Here is a 24,690-nt window from a genome sequence, read left to right as displayed (position 1 = left end):
AAGCCCCCTCCTTCTAAGTTGTAAATTTTACTGACAAAAATCGCGCCAAAATCAAACAAAGGGAGTCCAAAACAGACTACAGATCCATGAAGCCTTGCCCTCTAAAGGATCGAGCTCTCAACTCCTATTGGATGAGGCACACCACAGAACGTCCCTCAAACATGACATCATCAGGACTTCAAATAATTCTGAAATGCTTCCAGAGTTGCTTCCAGCGACTTTGTTCACCGAATACGGACGTAGCTTTTTGCTGCTCTCCGGTGCAACCTCGTGGCTTAAGGAAGTAATGTCCGACTTGAAACTGTAGCCATACGATCTCCATCTCGCTGGACGAGTTGAGATTACTCTGTGTTCAACCGAACACTCTAACGGATCCGAAGGAGACAGCTGAGCAATCCGCATCTTCATCCGTTTGCCTACAGAAGTGAAGAGATTAAAGATTTCTCTTCCATCTTCAATCAAGTCGACATTTCTGAGTTCTCCGCCAGCCCGCCGAGAATCAACAGCCATACCGCCCGCCGACAGCGCGAGGAAACGGCCCCCGTCATCACCCGAGCCTCAAGGGACCGGGTCAAAGTTAAATGACGGAGGAAAACACATTCTACCTGTGTCCTCCTGCGATTCAAGTAAGAGGTTTACGTCTGGGCAGAGATAGAATATTATAGCGTGTTATTCTTGTGTTTCAAGGTTTTTGCTTGTACAGTTTACGGACCGCCATGTCCGCTCATTATTAATACTCAGGGTATTAATTATCACGAATTTGTTTTGCTGTATTGTGGTCCAACCAAATTGGACTGTTGTGCATTTTCGCCATCGCGGGTGAGACAGCAACTGAGTTCATCCATTAAAGAGTCAAATAACGCAGGACTTTTACGAGCCCCGCTCGTAAAACCGCGTCTCTGAGTGATGAACACGGCTGCTTTATCTCCAGCTATCGCGAAATCAGCTTTCGGGCTGTCACTTAATCATCTCTCTCTCTCTCTCTCTCTCTCTCTCACTAACCACACTGACACACACACACACACACACTGTCACACACACACGTTATATCTAATATTGAGACTGGTTTTAATATTCGGTTATTAGTCCCTGATTCCAGGGTGGTGCCCCGTCAATGTTAATCCTTATTAATATTCTATTGATTGTTGATAATTGATAATTATCTTTGATTGAATTTGAATGATCAATAAGCTAGTGTTAGTTTTAATGTTTCATCGATGTTAACAACTAACGATTATCTTTGATAAGTGTTGATTTTAAAGGATTAAAAAAAGCTAACATTGATTCTCATCAATGTTCTATTGATTTTAATAATTAATAATTATCTTTGAAATTATTAATTATTGCTAATAACCAAACTTGCTCCTAAACGTAGCACACTACATTTACTGGAGTCCCATATGAGGTTTTAATGAGTTAGATCCAATGAATTAATTTAAATATTGATTAATAACTACAGAAATAATTATTAATTATTTCTGATAGTAACACTGATCTAAACAACCAGTAAAGCCCTACACTCTATTATGCTTCTCCACCTTGTCTGAGTTCGAGACTATTGATTTGGTCTTATTTAGAGATGTTGTTGACCATCTAAAGCCAACCATATGTCCCCAGGATGTTATTCCTCATTTTTACCTTAAACAAATTATTGACACCTTTGATACCGGCCTATTATTGGTTATCAACAAATGTTTATCCACTGGCTCTTTCCCAAAATGCCTTAAACAAGCTGTGGTGTCACCATATCTTAAAAAAACCTAATCTTGATCCCTCATCTTTGTCCAATTTTTATTTCTAATTTACCTTTTATTTTAAAAATTCTTGAGAAAGTTGTACTGATTAAAATCTTATTTGACTGTAAATTCTATCCATGAAATTTTTCAATCAGGTTTTAAAGCCTTACACAGTACAGAAACTGCTCTTTTAAGAGTCTCAAGTGACATCTTTACTGAGACCGATTCTGGGAAATACATGGCTTTAGTTTTGCTAGATCTGAGTGCTGCATTTGATTTAGTTGACCATGAGGTCCTGTTTACCCATCTAGAAATATCAGTGGGCCTTCGTGGTTCAGTATTACAGTGGTTCCGCTCTTATTTGACTAACAGGTGGTCACTGTTCATATTGGCCATCACTCATCCTCTAGTATACCTCTAAATTGTGGAGTCCCTCAGGGATCAATCCTTGGCCCGGTATTGTTTTCCCTGTATATGCTCCCTCTCGCTTCTATTTTCAATAAGTATGGAGTGACTTTTCATTTATATGCTGATGACACTCAAATATATATTCTATTAAAACATAACGATCAACACCCCTTACAACCTGTGATGGCCTGCATAAATGAAATAAAGTTATGGCTTGAAAGCAAATTCCTAAACCTAAATGAAAATAAAACAGAAATTATCTTATTTGGGCCTAAGGAAAATTGCGTTGTTGACCTGGACCTTGGTTCTCTTGCATCATACAAAACTCACTGTGCTAGAAGCCTGGGTGTCCAATTTGATAATAATCTAAAATTTGATACGCAGATCAGTACTGTTGTAAAGTCATGCTTTTTTCACCTTTGTCTACTCACTAAGGTTAAACCCTTTTTATCAAAGAGTAATTTTCAAACTATGATTCACGACTTTGTAACATCTCATCTAGATTATTGCAGTTCGCTATAGTACTTGTTATTTTATTTTGTTGTCTGTTCTATCTATTGTAGTAATTATTTTTATATTGTACAGCACTTTGGTCAACCTTGGTTGTTTTTAAATGTGCTCTATAAATATTGATTGATTATTTACTATTTCTATTTTAATATTGACTGTATTATACTACTGTTTATACTACATACTATTTGCTATTATCAATATATTATATTATTATTATTATTATACATATACTATTTGCTGTTATCCTACTATTATTATTATACTATCGTATTATATTATACTACTTATACTATTATTGTACTGTTCTCTACTCACTATTTTATTTACTATTTCTATTTTGTTATTGACTATTATACTACTCTTTATACTACATATTCTATTTGCTATTATCAATCTATTATTATTATTATACTATTGTATTATTATACGTTCCGAACGTTCGCTACAAGTCCAATTTTCATCCGGGCCAGAGTTTGCGACCGTCCCTACATAGTCCCTCATCTGACATTTCCATAACAACACTTGCAAAATCCGTTCGCCCATGTGTTCCCTTTTATCATCAGACCTGATACCTTGCAACTCAGACAAAGGAAAAATTAAACTAAAATATAAACCCATATTGGATTTAAACATAAGGAATGTGGATATTCCTTAAAAACATTCGCTTAAATTAACTGTGATAATGGATTTTATGCAGAAACCATGTTTTGTTATGCAGATTGACATTACTATGGTTTTGGTTTTGTGGTTGCTATGGTTTTACTAATAAAAATAACTAGTTACTATGGAACAAATATTATTTTCCTTAATATTGGTTTTGAAACTACTCAATATTCTGTAAAACATGGCCTTTATATTGATCCTTATTATATTACAAAGATCCCACTTAACCTGCTTATATTTGTACTATAATAATTCTATTGTATTTAAAAGAAATAAAAAGGTCTGACACCTGTAATTTTTTCATTAAATAATTTTTCCCACCATTACTATATATACTTTTAAATATTGTCAATTAAATGTGTGCTTCATAATCTAAATAAATAGTGAAAGAATCCACCATTGTGAAGTTATATTTTAACTGATTAAATATAAAGTGCCAATACTGATATATTTATTTTGATTAATATGACACAGTGTATAAGTGGTTCTTTTTCATGCGGAGTCTTTGCATGCTCCCATATATGAAGTACTGTGAAATAAATAATTATCATCATAGCAAATATCCACACAAGCACATTAAATCAAGGAAAAACAAACTTGAATGTATGACAACAGCCCAAATGGAAAACTCCTAAGACTTTTATTATTGCTAAGGGTTCAAAATGTAAGTAAACAGAAATGCAGAATGACAGTTGCTGAATCAGATGCAAGAAATGACAGCAAATGCAGGAGAGGCCAAACAGGATGGAAACGAGTCCAATGCTGAAATTGCTGGAAAAGAAAATGAAAAAGATACAGGTAAGACATACATCCTCATGTAAACTTGGACTGTATCACATTCTACACCCATCATTTAAACTGGCAAACTGTTGGTCAGGCTGCAACATAAGGTACATTTTTTTTTCTTTTTTTTTTTTAATCCAATAATAATAATAATAATAATAATAATAATAAAGAATAACAGTTTCATGCAGAATATTGGATGGAAATATAATTTTTCCCTAAAATATTTTCAGAATTATCTGTAAGCCCAAATATTTCTTATTTTCTCAAATAGGATTCTCACCTGTAAAAGGATACAAGCTTGACAAAATGTATACAAATGAGACTATAGATATGGACAAACTACAAACATGTGACCAAATATTGTCACTACAGACACAAATTGTTTGGCATACTTCACAGAAAAGGGTTGAAATGTTTATGACCCGGTTACACACCAAAAATACTGGTGTGAAAGCACCCTTAAAGAACAGGGGCCATATGTACAGGTGCATCTCAATAAATTAGAATGTCGTGGAAAAGTTCATTTATTTCAGTAATTCAACTCAAATTGTGAAACTCGTGTATTAAATAAATTCAATACACACAGACTGAAGTAGTTTAAGTCTTTGGTTCTTTTAATTGTGATGATTTTGGCTCACATTTAACAAAAACCCACCAATTCACTATCTCAAAAAATTAGAATACATCATAAGACCAATAAAAAAAAAAACATTTTTAGTGAATTGTTGGCCTTCTGGAAAGTATGTTCATTTACTGTATATGTACTTAATACTTGGTAGGGGCTCCTTTTGCTTTAATTACTGCCTCAATTCGGCGTGGCATGGTGTGGCACTGCTGAGGTGGTATGGAAGCCCAGGTTTCTTTGACAGTGGTCTTCAGCTCATCTGCATTTTTTGGTCTCTTGTTTCTCATTTTCCTCTTGACAATACCCCATAGATTCTCTATGGGGTTCAGGTCTGGTGAGTTTGCTGGCCAGTCAAGCACACCAACACCATGGTCATTTAACCAACTTTTGGTGCTTTTGGCAGTGTGGGCAGGTGCCAAATCCTGCTGGAAAATGAAATCAGCATCTTTAAAAAGCTGGTCAGCAGAAGGAAGCCTGAAGTGCTCCAAAATTTCTTGGTAAATGGGTGCAGTGACTTTGGTTTTCAAAAAACACAATGGACCAACACCAGCAGATGACATTGCACCCCAAATCATCACAGACTGTGGAAACTTAACACTGGACTTCAAGCAACTTGGGCTATGAGCTTCTCCACCCTTCCTCCAGACTCTAGGACCTTGGTTTCCAAATGAAATACAAAACTTGCTCTCATCTGAAAAGAGGACTTTGGAACACTGGGCAGCAGTCCAGTTCTTCTTCTCCTTAGCCCAGGTAAGATGCCTCTGACGTTGTCTGTGGTTCAGGAGTGGCTTAACAAGAGGAATACAACAACTGTAGCCAAATTCCTTGACATGTCTGTGTGTGGTGGCTCTTGATGCCTTGACCCCAGCCTCAGTCCATTCCTTGTGAAGTTCACTCAAATTCTTGAATCGATTTTGCTGGACAATCATAAGGCTGCGGTTCTCTCGGTTGGTTGTGCATCTTTTTCTTCCACACTTTTTCCTTCCACTCAACTTTCTGTTAACATGCTTGGATATAGCACTCTGTGAACAGCCAGCTTCTTTGGCAATGAATGTTTGTGGCTTACCCTCCTTGTGAAGGGTGTCAGTGATTGTCTTCTGGACAACTGTCAGATCAGCAGTCTTCCCCATGATTGTGTAGCCTAGTGAACCAAACTGAGAGACCATTTTGAAGGCTCAGGAAACCTTTGCAGGTGTTTTGAGTTGATTAGCTGATTGGCATGTCAACATATTCTAATTTTTTGAGATAGTGAATTGGTGGGTTTTTGTTAAATGTGAGCCAAAATCATCACAATTAAAAGAACCAAAGACTTAAACTACTTCAGTCTGTGTGCACTGAATTTATTTAATACACGAGTTTCACAATTTGAGTTGAATTACTGAAATAAATGAACTTTTCCACGACATTCTAATTTATTGAGATGCACCTGTATATATTAATAAAATTGGTTTCACTCTTCCCACATTTTACATTTTCTCCTACACTCTTTTGAATGTTCAGTGAATAAAATAAAATATTAGATGCCATGAGTGTACCTTCTACCATCATTTTCACATTTGAATGGCCGTGAAATATGAAGCAATGTGATAACATGAAATTAAAAATTACATTATATGGCCATTGTTGGGTATTGTTTCAGGCCAGGACAGCTGACATATGCTGCTATTGTCAAGTAACTGTTTGATGCCATACACAACAGCGCTTTGATCCTGACTTTCGAAAGAAGATGGTATGTGCCATAACACAAGCAACATTACTCATCATTGTTAACCTGTAATAATTTAAAAACCATTTACTCTTGTGTTTAATTACTGATTGTTGTTGTTTGTAGATTCGTTATCTGTGTCTTCAGAGTGGAGGCCGTTTAGGAGGTGGAATTAGGAGGATGCTGAAAAAAATTGGCGATAACTCCTTATGGGGACGGTACAGTTACAAAGGGAGAAAGGGAAAACTTAAATTTCAGCACCTCCTAATCAATGATGTCATCATACGTAAGTTTAAAAACTTGCCACTAATGACTAATAATGTGTTTGTGTCAATCCCCAAGATCTCAAAAATTATTTGAAATGTAAATAGGTTGTAAATAAGAATGTACACTGTAAATGTAAAAGCTGTTAGTTCTCAGTACATAAATATTCATAGCAGTTAATGGTCTATTTTGAAAAAATATATAATGTTTGATGCTTTTGGAATAGAACTTTCTACATCTGAGTTCTAGTTTTAATAACTGTGATCTCTGTATTGAATCAAGGAGCCTGCAGTAAGGCATACCCACACCAAAAATCCCAGAGTGTGGGGGAAATGATTGCTGTGACCCTAAAACATGCCCCAGATCGTGCAAAAACAGCTAATCAGGTGAGTGCATTATGGATGGATGGATGGCAAAACACTGTACATATTTTATAGTCTATAAAATGGTTAATATGGAATACTAATCAAACAACAGTACTTGCATTCAAAGGCAGACAGCACAAACAACATTTTATATCAGTGAACATTTAGTGGAGTCTGCACTAAGAGATCTACTTTTTACACAATATATTATAATTTGTAACTGTTTGTCATTATTATAGCTTTGGTCATGCGTCGCAGACTTATCCACTTTGATCTGGATGATCAAATGGAGTAAATTAACAGAGGTTCGGGAGGAGCATGTTAATTTTAATCTGACAAATCACAGCCCATGAGCAGGAGTATATAAGCCGCTGTTTACCTGCTTCCTGTGACAACTCTCCTGACATGAGAGTCTTTCCAGCATTCGGCCCCGCCCATTTCCCACGAACATACCCAGGCAGGGGTACAGCAGGGGGCAGTCATACTCCTAAGGAGCGAATGACCACAAGTGTATCCCTCAGTAATGATTGCAAGTCCATTTCTCCTGCATATCTGCATGCAGTACAGAGCCAAAGCTCTTATTTCTCAGATTATTTTATGCATTTCTGTATGCAGTGCAGAGCTGCAACTCAATACATTCCTAGATAATTCACACCTATTTCTATGCGATGCATTTCCTATGCAAAAAGTAACTGTACTACTGGTGACAGTTATATCCTAAAGAGTGAATGGCCTAAAGTGAATCCTTCAACGATGCATATCTCCTGCATTTCTGTAAGCAGTGCAGAGCTGCAACTCAATGCATTCCTAGATAATTCACACCTATTTCTATGCGATGCATTTCCTATGCAAAAAGTAATTGTACTACTGGTGAGAGTTATACTCCTAAAGAGCGAATGGCCTAAAGTGAATCCTTCAATGATGCTGTACAGAGCCAAAGCTCTTATTTCTCAGATCATTTTATGCTATTTTTTCACATTGGTTATGAAGATGTACTGTATTCCCTAGCACATTTTTTTCTAAAGTTTCACCTAAATATGATTATTTTGTCTTTTCTACAGCAACGCCTGAAATTGCGCCTTCCTCACACAGGAAAAATGGCAGAGTAGTTTTTCCAGAGTTAATTTTTTTCCCCTCAAAAATAGTTGTTTTTGCTCTATTTTGAGTGTACAGAGTAAAATGTGTCAGTAGAGTGGGAGCGAAATTAAAGAGTAACTGTGACTCCTCCCCAAAATTATCCTCCCAAAGTTTAGTTTATCCGCCATTACTGTTCGTCACGGCCATCGCGATCGCTGCCGTTTGTGGGTTTAGAAGAGAAGTTGCGCTTCTACTGGATGTTAAAGTAAGTAAAGTTTCAAAGTCTTATTCATTTTCATAATATTCGCCTCTGTTTTGAGATCAGTTTGCCACGTTTTTTGAATATTATAGAGATAGCTTTCTCATGTTAACTTGATGCGAAGTTTAACGTGAACGTTAGTGCTCGACACAATGCTAGCTAATGAGGAAAATTCACTAATCACTTGTTAGATGCTGTGGTGCACCAAAACTTTACTAAAACCTACTTTAGCTAATTTAATGTTAGCTTCACTGTGGAGGCAAACACATAGCCTAACCTTAATTTAAGCTGGCCTCAAGAACTAAGTTAAGCAAAGTTATATTGAAAGCAAAAAGCTAACATATAGATTACATGAACATTAATTGACAACAGTGAAACTAGCTAGCTGCCTATCAAATGTTTGTCCACTAAACTATTGTGACCAGCGGCTCGAGTTGTGCACCACATGTACTTGACTCTGTAAAGAGTTAAGTTAACGTTAGCCTTAATTGGATTGCTGGAGGCAATTTTTATGTGGGTGAGCATTGAGCACCATGCCTTAACAGAACTATTAGACAGTTATTACAAATTAAAAACACATTAGTGAACAAAGATAATTAATGTTGTGTAGTGCACTAATGCCTGTTTGGTAACACTTTAGAATACTGTTCCGTCATTAATGAATAATGGGAAACACAGGAACAAATAACCCACTAGTAATGACTCAAGTATTACCAAATCCTTCAGAAGGAATTACTAATTATTTTGATCAGTATTCTAAAGTGAAAAGCATGATAACTCCCTAATATTGACTGAAGTCACTGTAAACTTTTGAGTCTTTTGTAAGGTTTTGGATAGTAATGACTCAAGTGTTACCCTACTACATCCTTCAGAAGGAACTACTTATTATTTGGATCAGTATTATAAAGTGAAAAGCATGATAACCCCCTAGTAATGACTTAAGTTTTTGAGATTTTAGTAAGATTTTGAATAGTAATTCTTTCAGATGGATTTGGTAATACTTGAGTCATTACTAGTGGGTTACCATTACCTTATATTATACATTATTCACATTAATTATGAACTTGTATACAGTAGTTCTTAGTAGTCCTCTGGGAGGTATGAAAAAATAGTTATTGAGTAGCTAATAGTGAACTACCTCATTCAACTGAACGCTATTTCTTACTAATTCGTTAATCAGAATTTCTTGATAGTTAATAGTAGTTACTAGAATGTTAATAGTGCATTACTCATTTGTTCCTGAGTAGTTATTCATTAATGACCGAACAGTATTCTAAAGGGTTACCGAATGTTCTTTTTTTCATCTGATTGTGAGTGTTATCACCTTTTGTTTAACTTTGTCTTTTTGGTTCCTTCAGGATGCAAACCAACAATGTTGTCAGAGTGAAGTTCAAAGATAGCAAGAAATATATTTTTTCTCCAACACCTTTTACATTTCAGATGTTTTTGGAATGTGGTGAGAAATAACAAACTTTAACATTGTTAAAATCTTTAATAATTTTCCCTCTGAAAAATTAGTTTTTAATAGTAATAAAATAAGTGTATGATTGTATCTTATGGGGTATAAAAACAACTGTTTGTGTTTTTTGGCATTGCTGTCCTTTGTCAATTTGCCAATGGTTTGTCTTCCTTCAGTTGCCAAGAAATTTGATCTTCCTACAATGGACGTTAAAGTCTTTGATGACTCGAAGACAGAAGTTGATGAGGAAGCATTTAAATATCTGCTGACACGACCAGACCTTGGTGTCCTAGAAATTTTCATCCCAGGCACAGCAAGTTTTGATGGTAAATTGTTTGACATGCTTATTAAGTTTTGTGTTTATTCTCAGCAATATTCACCAATTCACTGATTTGCACAGGCTAATATGTCTATTGGACTAATTCTTAATAGCTGTGTAGCATGCTATCAAAGTAGTATGAACAGATAATCAGACCATTGATATGGTTTATATTGAAGATTCTTTAAGCTCAAGCTCATTAGGAGATGCTGGGGGCACATCAGAGTCTGATGACACAGCAATGTTGATTAGAAGTCCTCCTGAAAAAAATCGAGCTGAGGAACGTCGTCTTGCCCAAGTAAGGATCACCAATCTTGCCTCTGAATTACATCTATATAGAATTACTTAAATAGTAAAGATATTTGGAACTATATACACTTGTCAGTTGTTAATTTCTCATCTCTGCTCAATATTACATCATTTCCCTCTCCAGATGGTCGAAGATATCCTAAAGAGCAGCCCTGGAGGCGAGAAGGTCATAAATGAATACGCTCGCACTAAAAGTCTGTCAGATGGCAGAAGACGTGACATGGTGAAAATCTTGGTAGCACATTTGACAAATGAACATGGGTAGGATGTTCATACAGTAATTTGTAAATTGATGTTTATGATGTTATGGGTTGTAATTGGTTTATGTTTTTGTGTGTAGAACAAGCCCTTCCCGACGTTTGAAGGAAGAATATGCGAAGGGAATCATCTCCCTATTCCCATACTTGGCTGACCCCAGGAGCAAACTTGGTTATGTAAGTAGCTTTTGCCTCTCAATCTTTTTGATTTACAGGAGGAGGATATACTCTGTATATTTCAGAGTAAAGATTATCTACATTATAATTGATATGGCATTTATTTCCTTAGTCGTGTAATGTATAACAACTAGGTCTGTGTATTGTTCTGGTCATAGGAGCATTATTACAATGCAGAAGATGGAAGTGGATATTTGGCATGGAGAATTAAAACGCTGCAGAAAGAAGGATCAGAGGGACGGATGAAACGCCCACGGCAACCACAGACAGGTGCAATATTTGATGTTTAGTCAGTGCTTTTATTAGCTTGGCTGCAAGGCTTGAATAACTTTTTTTTTTTTTTTCAAATGAACATACAACTTGATTATTTTACTCATCTTAACATTTGTGACTTGTCTTTGAAGTATTCTTTTGTTCCAAATTGGTCTGTCATTAAGTCATATTGTGAATGAGGTCAAGAGTTACATAGTATATAAGCGCTGTTCTTTTTAAATGCAAACATGCTTTGCATAATCATCAGCGTTGGGCAAATTTAAATGTCACTCTAGGATATATGCATGTTTTCCATGTTATTTCCTGTCATGTATCTAGTGTTGGTATGTTGTGCTTTGGAAAGAAAAGGGACTACAAATGTGGTTTTCATATTGTCTTAAACACTTTCAGGTGGGCCAACTGCTGACAGGGATCCCTACAAAGAAGACAGCTGGTTGAATGATGAACGTCAGTGTCAGGAAGCAATTGCCCTGATGAAGCATACAGCTGATGAGGCAGTGGTAAAGGAAAAGATGAGGTTAACACTGGCCTATCGCCAGAAGATGCTGCACGACCCTAAAGAGGCATCTGATATTCTATCCATTTTCCCGCGATTCATGGATATACCAGGCTTGGTATGTGAGACTTCAATTGTTTAAACAAACAAACAAATATGAAATCAAGTGCTATTGTTGTTCTGCAGTAACACAGACTCGTTAGGTAAACAAAGTGAGTTCCTACTGTGGTACCTACTTTAATTATCTTTGTTATTTTGTACAGATTGATCAAGATTTTGGACTTCTATTTGGTGATGCGACCTCTGCAAAGTTGTTGGAGAAGTGGTCTACCAACATAAAACCACAGGTTATTGCACAGAGCCGTGGCCTCACACAGACTAGTGAGCTCCAAGACCTCATCCAAAATGCTGAAGCCACTGAAGTTGAAGAAGGTAACTATTGTGCTATACCCTAAATTGTTTTAGAGGAAGTTATGCATTCATGAAAAGCATAGCTTTATTCAGATATATAGAGTTTCAATTTTGGTCACAACTTTACCCATTAGACATGCATGATTCATATGCAAGCTATGCAACACAGACTTGCAATGGGTAAACTGTTAGAATGATAATTACCTGTTTCTCTAACATTTCTACCCTGATCTTTTCTCAAAGGCCTAGTACAGGAGTTGCAGATTTACAGTTTGAAATTGTTTTCATTTGGGACGCATGGTTGACATGTTGTAGATAAAGTTTAACTGTATGACCGCATTTCAGTATCTGTAGAGGTTTCACCTTAATTCATCCACACATCTGTTGTCATCAAGACTTGGCCATGAATGTGCTGTTAATACTGAATCTGTGTGCAGTATAAACTAAGGTACTGGAGTGGTTAATGTATTTATACCAGCACATCATCCAAGTTGAAGATAAGTCAAGTTAAAATGAGTAGGAGGGTATGTTCAACCCCTTCTACCTAAAAACCAAACCTAAAAGCCTATTTTTTATTATTTTTTTGTTTATTTTGTTTTCCGTGTCTCCAGGTTGGGACAGCGATATGTCTTCCATTCTGATGCTGGTTCACCTTTTGCCACCCTCAAGTCAAGGCCGCAAAAGACCGGGAAAAATCTCAGCTAGACAAGCATGTGATTGTCTTGTGAAATTCATCAAGGTGAAGCTACTGATGAAGCTGATCAAATGACACTAGTTCATAATGTCGTGTTACTATGTGACCTTGAACATGCTTACTTCTCATACAGGTTCTTAAAGATCACCTGTCCTTTAAATTATTGTTCTTGTGCTATTCTTTTCTACTTAACACATACTTAGTAACAATCTGTTGGAAGTATGTAATAGAGAAACTTTGGTGGAAGACATCACTGTATCTTTATTCATGCTGTATATTGACTTTATCTGTTAAGTCACATTGGCACTAATGTGTTTTCATTCTTTTACAGACCGGAACCAGTATCCAAGGGCACTTGGATAGCATTGGAGAGAGTCTCCAGCCATATCTACTTGTTGTTGGGCCGAAGAGAAGTAGGGTCCAGTCTTGTTTTATTGTAATTGACCAACATGCTCTACCCTGTAAGGCCTCTAATTCACTAGCCTGTGTTGATGAGCTTTTCAAAGCTCACTTTGTCTTTGGCACCTCATACTGTCAGGAATTGACCAATGTGTTTAGCTTTCTGCAAACCACTGTCTATGACATAGATGTTGAAACCACCAAGGTGAATCCCAGAGTGGCTGAGTTGAGAGCTAGAATGCTCCAGTGAGCAGATGAATTGTTTCATTTGTAAAAGGGGGCATGCTAGTGCCAATGCCCTTATAAGGCACTTTAAGTTAGTTCATGGCCTTTGTCCAGGAAAAAGTCTGAAGTTAAAATGTGCTCAAAGAGGTTGTTCACATGTTTACCATAGTTTTTCTGGATTACGAAAGCATCTCAGCAAGTGTTGTGCAATTGACAGTTCACGCACCGATTATGGTGAAAGCTCATCCACCACCAACTCCATTTCATTAGGGGATGTAGGTGTTTTACCAAACCAAAATTCACCTTGTGAGTCTGTACTCTTAAAAACAAATATAGTAAACAGTTGTGCAACAGTGGTAGCTGAACTAAAAGTTGCTGGTGTCGCAGAGACAACTATTAACTATGTTGTTAGTGCTCTAGAAGAAGTGATTGGAGACGTTCATAGTCAAACTCAAGAATCTGTGAAAAACAGCCTATCTTTAGAGGAGCCCATAAAGAGTGCTGTTGAGTCTCAAATTGATCAGTGTTTTGAAAAAATGCAAAATCCTTTTGTGGCATTAAACACTGAGAGCAAGAGAATTCAGTACTTTTCAGAGAAATGGGGAAAAATAGATCCTGTTGAATATGTTCTCGGAACAAGATTTGCTACACGGCGTAACAGAACAACTGGAACTTATGCCCAAACCATTGTTAAGGATAAATTTGTATATATACCAATTCTTGAGACATTACAGTCCATTTATAAGCACCCTAACATTAAAGATATGATGACGAGAGATTCACAACAAAGACCAAATTGTCTTTATGACATACACGATGGAGAATTCTTTAAGAATCATGCGCTCTTCTCAAAACAAAGACATGCAGTTCAGATCCAGCTTTTTTTTGATGAATTTGAATGCTCAAACCCCCTTGGATCAAAACGAGGAATACATAAGTTAGGAGCTATCTATTTTACCCTTAGAAATATTTCCCCTAAATACAACTCGAGTTTACTAAATATCCATTTAGTTGCTTTATTTCATGCACAAGATATCAAAACTTATGGGTTTGATAAAATACTAGGGCCGCTTGTCCAGGATATCTCAACACTGGAAACCAATGGAATTCAGATTCCTTTATTTGATCATACAGTTTATGGAACCATTGTCCAAGTTACTGGTGACAACCTCGGTGTCCATTCTTTATTTGGTTTTGTGGAATCGTTTAGTGCTAGGTACTGTTGCCGCTTTTGCCTACTAGAGAAAGAAGACTTTCAGACAGAGTTCAGTGAAGATAGTCCAAAGATGTCAGTGCGAACTAAAGAACTTCATGCTGAACACTGTCAGAATATGCAGAGCAATCCCAGTCTACCTTATGTAATGGGAGTAAAAAAGTCTTGCCTTTTAAATTCTTTGCAATATTTCCACACCACTGCAAATTTTTCGGTTGATATCATGCATGATATATTAGAGGGGGTTGCACAATATGAGATGAAATTACTTATTCAGCACCTGATTGACAATTACACCACATCAGCAGAAGTACACAGACGAATTCAGAGTTTTAATTATGGCTTCATGGAACAAAACAACAAACCTCCTGGTGTAGCATTAAGAGAGGGTTCCAATGACCTGGGCTTAAATGCCACTCAGAGCTGGTGTTTACTGCGTCATCTACCCATTATGTTCGGAGATCTTGTGCGTCCTAATGATCAGCACTGGTATTTGTTCATTTTATTGCTTCAGATAGTCAATATAGTGTTTTCTTCAGTTATATCCACTGGTATCACCATTTATTTGAAACACCTGATTGCAGAGCACCACAGTTTGTTTAAGCGTTTGTTTCCTGATAAGAACTTGTTGCCAAAGCATCATTTTATGGTGCATTACCCCAGTTGTATGCAGAAAATTGGACCACTGCTACATTGTTGGTGCATGCGTTACGAAGCGAAGCATAACTTTTTTAAAAAGCAGTTGAAAAGCTTTAAAAACATAACGAAAACATTAGCAAAGAAACACTAGTGCCAAATGGCTTACATTTGGCAAACATTTGATCCAAATGACATGAAATTAGGTCCTGGGAAAATGGCCCCCTTGAATGAAATGGAAGTTGGTGCTGAGATGGCTGAGAAACTTAATGTACCTATGTGGACTAAGGTCCTAAATGTGAAATGGGTCAAGCGCTGTGGAAATACTTATCGGTTAGGGTTAGCGGTTTGTGTTCAAGTTCAGAATGACATGCCTGTATTTCATGTAATCCAGAATATTGTTATCAAAGATGAGCAGGTACTTTTGATAACAACTGCACTGAAAACGTTTTGTTTAGCTGAACATATCCATGCTTACAAAGTTGCACATACCACAGAAGCACCTTCTGTTTTGGAGATTACGGATATTTTGCACCACAAGTTGTTTGACATTCTGATGTCTTATGGTTGTGATTCTGATTTGTATATTGTACCATATTGTTTCATGTAATTCTTCTTCGTCTTCTCCCTTACATTATCACTATCACAATTTTTTTTTTTTTTAGTATTATTGTTTTCATTATTTTTTTTTTTATGATCACAAGTGAATTAAGTGTAAGTGTAATATTGTTTAAACAGGTGCTTGAAAAATAAAATTGTGAGACATGAGTATACAGTTTGTTGTTGATTTTATTTTCAGACTGAAAAGCAAGTTTTTCATTTATATTTTAGGGCTTTTTGAGGGTAAAACATGAATGTTGTAATTCAGAAGAATAACTCTGGATAGAGTTATTCTTTGTAGTTCACTCATAATTGATGATAAACAACTCTGGAGGGGAAGTAAATTGTGGCAGAGTAAATTTGAAGATCCTCTGAACAGAGTTAAAAAGTAGCAGAGTCAGTTTCTTTTAGCTCTGAACTGAGTAAAATTGTACGAGAGTTGATTAAAAAAAACACTAAATAGAGTCAAATATCACAGGAAAGAGTCAAATATTATCACTAAATTGAGCATAATTAACTCTGGAAAAACGGCTCTATCAAAAGAGTAACTTTTACTCTTTTCAGAGAGGGACCAAATGTTATCTGGCATAGAGTAAAATTTTCTTCAATTTGAGTAAATTTTACTCTGACAAATTTACTGTGCAGGGTCTCACCAATATTATTTCCAGCAGGTCTCTGCGAGAGCCCATTTAAATTCCCGTCACTGGATTGTACGCAGGTTTACCTCTCACTTTCTCTATCTAGGTGTCTTTCCAAGACTTCACCATTACCTACCGAGGAGCCAAAGATGGCAACCATTTTAGTTAAGAAAGCACAACTGCGGTGCTTCTGCCTTCGGCTCAAAACATCCCTAAGCAGCACAAATGTGCTGTCCATTTGCCACAACTGCTGCATCTTTTGGGTCATGCAACAAACCCCCACGACACCACAAAGCAGCACAAATGTGCTGTACAGGTGCTGCAACTGCGGTGTCCTTCGGGCCATGCTACAAACTTCCACCACATTGCAAAGCAGCGCAAATGTGTTTTTTCCAGGTGCCGCAACTGCAGAACCTTTTAGGCCTTGCCACTAAATCTCCCACAACACCGCAATCATGTTTCCTGTTTCCTCTTATGTTTCCTCTTATTAAAATTCGAGGGGCACAGCTCATAAATATATATCCATCACAAACCACTATTCAGCAAGGTTCTTTACTCTGCGCCAGCCACCATTTGAATGCAGTGTGGGCCCTCCCGTTCGAACGCTATGCAGGCTTTCCCATCAAATTGCAGTGTGGGCTCTCCTGTTCGAATGCAGTGTGAGCTTCAGCACATTGGTCGCAGGCTCTCCCGTTCGAATCGCAGTGTGGGCCCTCCTGTTCGACCGCAATGCAGGCTCTCCCGTTCGAATCACAGGGTGGGCTCTCCCATTCGAATGCAGTGTGAGATTTCATGTCATTCATTCTGTGGGCTCTCCCATCCGAAACGCATTATGAGCTCTCCTGTTCAAGTGCAGTGGTGGTGTAGTAATCTTAACAGCCTTTTAGGTTTTCCCGTTAACCGTGGCCCGACACCTAAATGTGTTAAACTATGTGTGCCCTATTTGATACTGCAGCCACAGTGCCCCACCAGATAATGTGCTGCAGCACCCGCCCACGCTCGATACTGCTGCAGCATTGTCCGCATACTCTCAGTTATGCCACAGCATCACCCCTTTTGCATTTTAATAATGCCGCAGCAGTGCCCTGCCATGACAAACATAATAAAGTTGTATTCTTAACTAAACTTTCGCTTCCCTCAAAGCTGCATATAAATGTAATTGACACGTTTTCCATAACTAACCTTCTGCTTCCCTTACAGACGTATATAAAGGTACATATTCCTAACTAATATTTGCTCCCCCTACAGGTAAGTACAAACTAACCTTTGCTTCCCTTACAGGTGTTGATGATTCTAATGAAGTCTTTTGTGCCCTACTTAATACCGCAGCAACAGTGCCCTGCCATGACAAACGTAATAAAGTTGTATTCTTAACAAAATTTATGCTTTTCTCAAAGCTGCATATGAACGTAATTGACACGTTTTCCATAACTAACCTTTTGCTTCCCTTACAGACGTATATAAAGGTAATACATTTACGTATTCCTAACTAACCATTTGCTCCACTACAGGTAAGAACAAACTAACCTTTGCTTCCATTACATGTGTTAATAAATCTTTCATACAAGTGCATCTACAGCAATGGAAACACAGCAACGCTCCCATAGGAGCTCCTTCCCACAGGAGGCCCACTTTACTCTACTGCCGCAGCAGCATTTTACCATGCTTCCGCCAAAGCCTTTTTGTCTTCGCTTCTCAGCAGCTGCAGCTAGCATTACAGGAGATAGCGGTCACCACCTCCTCTTCTCAAAGCACCATATTTCCCTATCTATGGGTAGTCCATTGAGTGAGGCTACCCCTGCAAACAAGCCCCGTCCCTCTCGTTTTCATTTTCCCCATTCAATTGCTTCTCTCTCTATGGATCAGTCTCCCGTTTGAATCGCAGTGTGAGCCCTCCCTTTCGAACGCAGCACAAGCCAACTCTCATTTTCACCTTCCCTGTTTGCATACCATGAGCCCACCCACTTCTATGACGAGTGGTGGTCTCTCGTTCGAATTGCAGCGTAGCCCTCTCAACCAGCAATCGTACAAGAACACACCTTCAACAAATGCTTAAAGCACTCCCTCTGTACAGATTTTGGGGGGAAGAACAATTCAGAAGCATCCGCCAGGCCAATTTACCAAACAGAATTGTTGCTGGCTTGCTGTCCTAAATACTTCCTGCCATATTCATGGTACTGTTCTTTCATCTTAACACCTTTTTGGGAGCTCTGAGCCCTCCAGTATTCAGACAGCAAGCCAAATATGTTTACTGCTTCAACACAAGATTACATTAACATTCGAACTACTGAATTGGAGTTAATTAACAGAGGTTCGGGAGGAGCATGTTAATTTTAATCAGACAAATCACAGCCCACGAGCAGGAGTATATACACTACCGGTCAAAAGTTTTGAAACACCTACTCATTCTTTATTATTATTTTTTTTCTTACATTTTAGAATAATAGTAAAGTCATCAAAACTATGGAATAACATAAATGGAACTATGGGAATTATGTTGTGACTAAACAAAATCCAAAATAACTGTGTTATATTTTAGCATCTTCAAAGTAGTCACCCTTTGCCTAGAATTTGCAGACATGTACTCTTGACATTTTCTCAACCAACTTCTTGAGGTATTTTTGAGGGCTTTTTAAACAGTATTCTTGAGGGCTTTTTAAACAGTATTGAAGGAGTTCCCATCTATGTTGGGCACTTATTGGCTGCTTTTCTTTATTATTTGGTCCAAGTCATCAATTTCAAAAATGCTTTTTTTATTTATTAAATTGTAGTTTTATAATGAAATAAATTAATATGGTAGCACAATTATATTTTTGTCTACAAAACTAATTTCAAACATTTAAGCATACGCCTTCAGATCAAAAGATTTTTAAGATCATGAGAAACATTTCAGTCAATTGTTTCAAAATTTTGACTGCTGCTTACCTGCTTCCTGTGACAACTCTCCTGACATCCCACCTCCATCCCATCTCCACCTATTCTCTAGATTCATTATCTAAATAAGTAAAGCCCGGGGGGGGGGGGGATCAGGACTCGAGTCTCGAGCTCCAAGCCCTCCAGTATACGGACAGCAAGCCAAATACGTTTACTGCGTCAACACAAGATAACATTAACATACGAACTACTGAAACGCATAATGGAGTTCCAAATGTAGCGCGTAATTAACAAAAAGTTTCTTTCGCTTTACGCTGCGGGCAATAATATCACAACAATATCAAAGATCATAAACAGATCAACATACTGTATGTCAAGTTATATTACTTGATGTCACAGTAAAACATGAATAGAGGCCATTTTCACGTGCTGAGCTGATGATCTCTGATCTGTGACTGAGATGCACGTGGAAACGACACTAGATTATGAGCTCAATTACTCAAGTTATTTTTATTTGTGATCGATCAGTATATTTTAGCGTTTGCTTTTACACTATACACACAAATACAGTAAACACATACACATACAGTATACTAAACAATGATTAAAAGAGACTGTGAAGGCATGTAAAACATTAAACATCGAAAAGGCTATTTAAAATTTCTCGTACTGAAACCCTCATTGATCTAAATTTGTAAGAATTTGAAGATCTAATTTGATGTCATTATTTAAAGCAAAACAGTCACAAAATACCTCAAAATTAAAACAATGCAACACATCAGGTGTCTTTTTACCTCTATCTCTCTTTTTATGTCTGTGTTGCTTGCTAACTCCCACTGCTCTTCTAATCACGCATGTCCTCCCTGGCGCTGCCACTTCAACTCTGTCCACTGGTCCTCTGCATCTCCACTGGAGCTTGTGCACCTACCCTGCCTGTATCTTGACTAAATGTGTTAAAGATCAATCACAAAATACAGGTTTCACATTAAAGTAACATTCATTACTCTGAACAAACACATAAAGGATATAATAAAATGAACTGAAACACAAGACCTTAATGATGCTGTTATGTAAACTTTACCATTCTATTAGTGTGCTTCTAAAATCTTCAGCACTGTCCTTCCTGTGGTCCTTAATGCCATACACATTGGTCCTCTCCTATGGGCATGGAATGTATGAACTAATAATAGGAACACCACACACACACACACACACACACACACACACACACACACACAAACAAATGAAAGTAAATTCACAATTAATACTCAGAAATTAAACTGGATCCATATGACAATAATAACTTAAATAGGACATCAATATTATGACCAAAATTTGTTTCCCAAAAGTATAGTCACAAATGTCTTCCAAAGTTATCACACACACACAAAGCTAACAGATATGGTTTGTATTGTGTATTCATTGTGCATTTATAATTTAAACAATTCTAACCCCATGCTTACCGCATATGCTGCTATCCATATTGTCTTTCTCATCAGTGCCGCAGCACACTTGATTCTTCAGTCTGCCCCTCTTGATTGTTCTTCTCACTTCAATTGTCCAGTTTCTGAAAGACATCAAAATCAACACCTAAATTACACTTGAATTCATTGTGACTGTTTAACATTTCCCTACATATATGGTTATGACATATTAGTGTATTATAATGATTAAAATTAAAAGGCAAAACGCTTAGCTTCAGACTGTAAACTGCAGAATCATATCCCATCTTGGAAAGAATTGTCCATTTTATTGTGTTGTTTCAGAATAACAGTGCTGTTGTATGCAAACTCTTCCTACAACTATACGGAAAGGCACATACACTGGTAATTAAAAATTGGGCACTACATAATATACTGAGCAAATAATGTCAAACACAAATTTAAATTAAAAATGATACTTTTTAAAGATTTATGGACCAAAATTGGTACAATTGTTTAAAAACTAAACAGAGAAGAGCTCAAAGCCAAATATATTATAAAAGTGTATTTTACTAGCTTTACCTCATTGTCTTATTCATGTCATCTTCAGGGTGTTCCTCATAGTGTCCTGTCTGCCTATGATGCTGCTGCTCTCACTATCCTGTTTCCAGTCCACTTGCCCAGTAGCCACAAATCAGTTTGGTGAGGCTATAATAGAGTCACTGGCATAGTTAATACATGCTCGGTGTCCCCGGTATTATGTGGCATAATGCCTCAACAAGACCATACGCACCAACCGCAAGTCTTCATGACTGCAAAATACAGTACACAGGATTGTGATAACTGTGATAGCTCTGTAACACACCACAGTGAAGGTAGATGTCTGGATGAGAGATATAAATGTGATCCAGTAGTGTGTGCTTTTCAGTCGTTGATGTTAAGATCATTTGCATGTTTCCTTTCGATTGAAACAACTCCAGTATAGGTTTTTTCCTGTACATAGCAGGTCCTCATTGAAATCTCCACAGACAATTACTGGATGGTCATTCATTGTTTCCAAGTAATGCAATAAGCTCTTCAAGTTTGGCAAGAAGTCTCCAAGACTTAAATGTGGTTGCCTGTACACAGCAGCAATCGTTGCTTTCATTAAAGTGTTAATTTTGATAGCGACAAACCTCAGGTCAGTGACATTTTGTATGTACTGCCTGACCTGAGCTTGAACATGGTCTTTACAATATATTGTGACTCCACCTCCATCTTTCTTTGCGAATCCTGTATGTGTCGAGTACGACACATGTCTGTTGCGTGTAAACCTTTTGTATCCTTCCAGCTGGAGATTTGGTGAAATGAACGATCCGGACAAGCAAGTTTCCGTTATGCAAAGAATGTCGTATAGTCGCAGCTCATGATTAAATCTGATGTCTTCAATGTGAGAGGACAGTCCTTCTGTGTTCTGATGGATGACTGAAAGTGTTTGGAGCTGGTTAGTTTCCCTTGTCTGCTGCAAAAAAGGCACAATACCTTTTGAATGATGCTCTTGTCATGTTTTGTAATGATGCTGTGATTTCAGGATCAGCATATATCTTTTCATTGAAGTCCATAATGTGTAGTCCACGTAACGAGGTTGTTCGGCTGAGGGCACCATATGCCATTCCTGGCACGAAAATACGCTTCAAAGACACCACAGCAGACTGCATCGACATCCCTTGAACCTTGTGAGTGGTACAGGAATAGGCCAACTTAATGGGGAATTGTCTTCTTACAGCTCCTTTTCTCAGGCTTTCATCTGACCTCTCAATGTAAACTATACTTTTTCACCTTGTATTTTTCTGCGATGATTCTGTCCTGCATTTGGATTGTCCAGCTGAAGTCCAAGCATCTTTACTATGGCTATTCCATCTCTTGTTTTGGTGACGATGTTGCTACTCTGCCCAAAACTGCCATTAACGATACCATCCTCAACATCCAGATTCCAAGTCACCATAACACACGCTCCGACTGCGAGTTGAATGGTGTCAAATAGGTCATCTTTTTTTACTGTTGACAGGTTTCTTCTTCCTCTTCATCTCTCCTGTTCTAGGGTCTTTCCTGTAATCTTCAAAATCAATGGTGTGAAGAGCACAGACAATTTCAGCATTGTGCCTGTTCACTTCCTTGTTGGTAACAAATATGTGCAGTGCATGATGCAGGCAATCTTTAGTGTCCGTCACAGCTTGGAGAAGCAAAACTCTATCATCTTCACTAAGAGCTTTAGATTTTTGCTTTATTCGCAGCCTGTTCAAAAGTTCAGCAAAAGTAAGGTCTTCTTTCTGACACATGATCTCTGTCAGGGTTATCATTTGAAAATTGTCCTTCCAGAAGTCTAATACGTTGTCTTCATACACACAGAGTTGTTTAGCTTTACCGAGAGGTGGCAGTTGGTAAAAGTCTCCTACAGCAAGAACAGAGATGCCACCAAAAGGTTTCTTGGTGCCTTTGATCTGTTGAAATCTCCAGTTTATATAGGCAAACAGATGCTTTGAAACGATGGACACTTCATCAATGATAAGAATCTCCACATTAGATAATTCTCCTCTCACTTCATCCAGGGCATATCCAAGTCCTTGATAAGGTGGCTTTAAATTCCTTGGGAGTTTTCAAATGTAATGCAGTGTTTTGTCAGAGATGTTAAATGCTGCAGTTCCTGTAAATGCAGCAAAAAGCACAGTAGGCATAGAGAGCTCTCCATCCTCCCAGAGTCGAGGAAGTTGTCGTAGAATCTTGGTTGCCTCTGTGTATATGCATTTAATGACATGTGATTTTCCACAGCCAGTTCCACCTGATAGAAACTAAAAGAACTGCTCAGGATTCTGACCCCAAACACATCTCAGGCACCACTTGCGGACAGTGTAAAATAAAGATGCCTGAGTCTTATTTAGACTGCGAAACATCTTCCTCACAAAGTCAACACTCATTTGCAGTGCCTCTATTCTTGGTACGACTCTGTCTCCTCCACAAACAATCTGGAATTCGGGAACATCATCTTCATTCTCTTCCTCTGTATCGACTCCTTGTTCTGCAGTACACTCTAAACGGTCCGCTTCAACTTCAGGTGCAAAAGCTGTCCATGCATTCTCAATTGGTCTTTGCTGTTGCAACTGTTCAAAAGCTTCGTTCACTTCTTTTCAAACTTCTGCTGGTGTGCTTTGACAATTGCACAAACAGGAAACAGAAGACCAGGGTATGCAGGAAGTTCCACAAATGCATTCTTGTATAACTGCTCATATGTAGGGTATCTTTGAGGTTTCAGCTGTGCGTTGACACGATGTGGCACATAAAGTTTCAGCAATCTTCCGTAAAGTTTTTCTGGTTGTTTCTCCTCCGAAAATCGAGCATATCTGATAACTGCAGCCTTACCAACAGTTATTTTCTGAATAAATCCCATGTCATTGAGCAGTCGGTGAACATTTTTGCCTTTAGTCTGACGGCCATACACAATACGGTAATTTGAGGCGAATTCTGCTGACATATCTTTTCAAACTCCACAGTTTCAGTCCTTGCTCTGTATTTGTCTATTATGCCTGACATCCACATATTCTCTGAAACAGGATTTTTGATGTGTAAGGCACTAAGGGGCAGACTCATTTTCAGTGCATCATCATCCGTTGGTATAAACAAAATGCTATGTGAACACTTCTTCAACGGTAAGCTGCATGTTCGTGCCACAGACTCCTGAGCGCTTACTTGCCTGTGTTTAGAGTAGGTCTGCATTATGTTCTTTATTTTGTCTTCCTTGTTTTTATCAAGAACGGGTCAAGAACGTACTGAATATCCATGTTTGCATAACATGCTCTCAGCAAATCAGAATTATATTCATTGACCCAACACTCGTTTGGTTCACGCTTCTGC

At 37.8% G+C, this 24,690-nt stretch overlaps 2 protein-coding genes across 2 annotated transcripts in view; one reads left to right on the top strand and one right to left on the bottom strand.

The window, feature by feature from the left end:
• LOC127442946 (gastrula zinc finger protein XlCGF7.1-like) overlaps positions 1-24,690 on the bottom strand; it is an 898,889-nt gene that overhangs the window by 671,619 nt on the left and 202,580 nt on the right. The window lies entirely within an intron of this gene.
• Positions 8,158-22,512, top strand: LOC127442161 (uncharacterized). The gene is made up of 13 exons (XM_051700003.1): positions 8,158-8,407; positions 9,760-9,857; positions 10,037-10,186; positions 10,359-10,477; positions 10,613-10,749; positions 10,829-10,922; positions 11,081-11,192; positions 11,586-11,809; positions 11,955-12,123; positions 12,714-12,841; positions 13,128-13,400; positions 21,413-21,504; positions 22,413-22,512. The coding sequence occupies exons 1-13, from the start codon at positions 8,400-8,402 to the stop codon at positions 22,510-22,512; spliced, it is 1,704 nt and encodes a 567-aa protein (XP_051555963.1). The 5' UTR covers positions 8,158-8,399.

Source organism: Myxocyprinus asiaticus, chromosome 6 (genome assembly GCF_019703515.2).
Source record: "Myxocyprinus asiaticus isolate MX2 ecotype Aquarium Trade chromosome 6, UBuf_Myxa_2, whole genome shotgun sequence".
NCBI lineage: Eukaryota > Metazoa > Chordata > Actinopteri > Cypriniformes > Catostomidae > Myxocyprinus > Myxocyprinus asiaticus.
The sequence above is the reverse complement of the archived record's forward strand: the minus strand, read 5'-3'. Positions and strand labels throughout refer to the sequence as shown.

Coding starts and splice junctions, on each gene's coding strand:
- LOC127442161 (XM_051700003.1), top strand. Junction 10,923..11,080: donor CCAGGAGCAAACTTGGTTAT/GTAAGTAGCTTT, acceptor TTCTGGTCATAG/GAGCATTATTACAATGCAGA. Junction 13,401..21,412: donor TAGATGTTGAAACCACCAAG/GTGAATCCCAGA, acceptor TGTCATCTTCAG/GGTGTTCCTCATAGTGTCCT.